At 66.0% G+C, this 3154-nt stretch overlaps 1 protein-coding gene across 1 annotated transcript; it reads right to left on the bottom strand.

Moving 5' to 3' along the window:
• Positions 1–1430: 1430 nt before the first annotated feature.
• On the bottom strand, positions 1431–3117 carry CYSRT1 (cysteine-rich tail protein 1). Its single transcript, XM_010841719.1, has 2 exons — positions 2409–3117; positions 1431–2109 (listed from the first exon to the last, which is right to left on the bottom strand). Exon 2 carries the CDS (start codon positions 2099–2101, stop codon positions 1703–1705), a length of 399 nt encoding a protein of 132 aa, XP_010840021.1. The 5' UTR covers positions 2102–2109; positions 2409–3117; the 3' UTR covers positions 1431–1702.
• Positions 3118–3154: the final 37 nt, after the last annotated feature.

Raw genomic sequence — 3154 nt, 5'->3', positions numbered from 1 at the left:
GCCCCCACCCACCCACGCTGCGCAGCGCTGCCCAGCTTCCTGCCTTGCGACCCGGATCTGCGCCCACTCATACTCGACCACCACTCACAACAGGAAAGCTTTCTGGCTTCCACCTGGGTGCTGCCTGCTCTTCAGCACTCGGTTCAGACGTCACCTCCTCCAGGAAACCTGCCAGGACCCCCACAAGCTCAGCGCCCTGAGGGGCCCCGCCACCCTGTGGCTCAGTCACTGTGTGCGTGTCCGTGCTGAACTGTCGCGGTGCCTTTCCATCCCCTCGGTGTTCCCATCACAAGCTAGCCCCACGAGGAGGCCCGTGAGCACAGGAGTGGAGAGACCACCCAGAAACTCCCAGCACAGGGCGCTATGGAAAGCCCCAGGCACCCCTTCAGAGGTCACCTCCCCCTGGCATACACCTGGCCGAGGCCCCAGGCCCAGCCCGGTGGCATAGCAGGATGGGGTGTGTCGGGGAGGGCTGGGAAGGAGTCAGACCCCAGAACCTCCCCTGCTGGAGGAGGCCAAGGGCCAGAGGGCCCCTCCTCACTCCCACCACTCTGGCAGTCCTCGGCCTCCTGGGCTGGTTGGACGGGTTTCTGTGGCTGCCCCGGGTGGGGTCATCTTCCTGTGGGGGCCAGCCAGGGGCCAGGGGCCGGGAACCTGGCATGCCTGAGTCCCCATGTAGTCAGGCCAATGACATGTCTGCCCACACCCCGAGACTGGTCCTGCCACGCGGCCAGTCACCAGGGGTCAGGGGAGGGCTGTCACCGGGACCCGTCTGTCCTGCGAGGCCAGCTCGCCTCCTCCAGCTGTCTGCCCCATCCCGGAAACATCAAGGCACCTGGTGCTGGCCTGGATGCTCCCCCTGCACATGCGCTTCCCTGCCTCACCCCAGGCCCGAGTGGCTCAGCGCCCCCGGCCTCCCACGCAGGCATGCCGTGCTGCCCAGACAGCTGGGAGACGGGTCTGGCCCAGCACTGTGTTCCCACCTCCACAGAGCCCGGGCCCCAGAGGCAGGGCAGTGGGGAACAGCACACGGCAGACATCGGGACCGGGGTGTTCTGTGGGAAACCAGGAAGACGCACCGGCCGAGGCAGGGCGGTGACTCACGGGTGGGCCGGGCCGGGTGCTGGGCCCTGGGCTCCCACCCCTGGAAACCTGCCCGCGCTGGCTCCACCCACCACGGTGCTGCCAACCGGGCCCTCCTCTGGGAGCTTGTCTCAGGCTTGCCACCCGGTTCCACGCACAGCATCTTCCTGCTGTCTAACCTGCCCCCAACTGGCCTTCTTGTCCAGCCCATGGGCCAACCTGAGGCCGCAGGTCAGGTTGTCCTGAAGCTGCCCCCACCGTGACTGTCCCACAGAGGCTGGCGGTCCCTGGTGGCGTTTAGCCTGGGACCCTCCCAAAGGGGACAGTGGCAAGGAAGAAGTGTCCAGAATGGAGCTCGCACAGCTTTATTGCTTGGGCCTGGGCCTCGAAGAGGTGGTCAAGGGAGTCCCCAGCACAGGCAGTGCCCAGGGCTCCGTTCCAGGGCCCTGGGCTGGCCTGTCAGCCTTCCCGGTGGGTTGGCTGCAGCTGTCCAGGGAGGGGAGTGGCCAGTGCCCGTGACAACGCCACAGTGGCAGTCCCAACCATCCAGGCCCTTGCCGTGGCCGCCTGAGCAGAGGCCGGCTGGCAGCGCCGGGCCTCGGGGCCAGTGGGGGCCGGGCTAGGAGACGACGCAGCAGCAGCTGTGGCAGCGGCAGAAGCGGGGGCAGTGGCAGCAGGAGCAGCAGGGGCAGCACCAGCAGTGATGGGCAATGTCGTCGCCGCGCTGGGTGGGCGGCGGGCCGGCGTAGGCCAGTCCTGCCGGGCGCTGCCCGCTGCCACAGGGCTTACAGGGCTGCTGACAGGCTGGCCGGCCCTGGATGGAGGCAGCCCCCTTGGTGCCCTTGGGTCCCGGGGCCTCCTCCAGAGGCTCCAGGGTGCAGGACCTCACGGGCAGAGGCTGCGACTCTGCAGAGGATGGGCCCGCCTTCCGCTGCTGCCCCAGCTCAGGCCGCAGGTGAGCCCTCGGAATGCTTATGTGGGCATATGGGTTCTTGACGAGCGTCTCATGGGGGTCCATGGCCCTGCCTGGCAAAAGTGAGCAAAGGAGACAAAGTCAGCTCCATGGAGGGCAACAGCTGCATCCCAAGGTAAGCCAGGTCATGAAAGCGCCTGAGTGTGCAAGGCCTGTGTGTGTGTGTGTGCAAGATGGCAGAGTGCAGGGACCGTGAGGGACAGCATCTCTCAGCTGTCCCCAGGTGTCCTCCACCCTCCTTGAGTGGCAGGGCCTTGTGATGGAGCTGGAAGCGGGGTGGGGGTGGGGGGCTGGGAGACACAGCTAAGCTGGTCCTACCGCGGATGGGGAAGTCCCTCAGCCCAGGACCCACCTGGAGCGGTGGTGGCGGCGCGCTGTCCTCTTGCCCAGGTCCCCGCGCCTGTGAGCTGAGCCTCCGGTAGCTGCCTTTTCCCTCCTGGGGAGGGGTGGGGCCTTGGGCGGGGCTCAAAGACGGGGTTCCCAAGATGCCAGGAGGCCCCAGCTCCTCCAGCACAGCGGCCACCCACCCTTCCTTTCCTGGATGGGCGGTGGCCAGGCCTGGGCTCCCGGGGACCCTGCCAGCCTGGCTGATTCAGCCTTGACCCATCTGGGGCATGTCCTGGCCCTCAGGGAGCTGGCAGGTCACCGGAATGCAGGACAGGAGCCTGGGTCAGGCCCGCAGATGGTCTGGGGCCTGGCTGTCACCCACAGTCTCAAAGCCACCGCTTTGAAGTGGAGGGAGAGGCCTGCACGGTGACCTCAGCCTCTTCCCCGCAGGCAGAAACCAGGGCATTAGTGAGCACGCTGCTCTGCTCGGAGGCTTACGGTATTTCTAACTGATAAAAAATGTTTGGTTTGCATACCTTTGCCGATAAAACTTACTTATCTCTCTATTGGCAACATGAGTTTCATACACAAGTGGCGTTTCCTGCTCATTTCTGAAACTACAGTTTTGCTCTGGTCGGGGGTCCTGTGGACAGGCCCTCCGTCTCTCAGGGCCCCCATCCTTGGCCCTCCCACCTCCCCCAGCTTCAAGTCCTAGGTGGCGCTTGGCGCCTGCCATGCCCTGGGGTCGCTGTGTGCGGGGTCACAGTGGAC

Source organism: Bison bison, unplaced genomic scaffold, assembly GCF_000754665.1.
Source record: "Bison bison bison isolate TAMUID 2011002044 unplaced genomic scaffold, Bison_UMD1.0 scf7180017847083, whole genome shotgun sequence".
Lineage (NCBI taxonomy): Eukaryota > Metazoa > Chordata > Mammalia > Artiodactyla > Bovidae > Bison > Bison bison.
The sequence above is the reverse complement of the archived record's forward strand: the minus strand, read 5'-3'. Positions and strand labels throughout refer to the sequence as shown.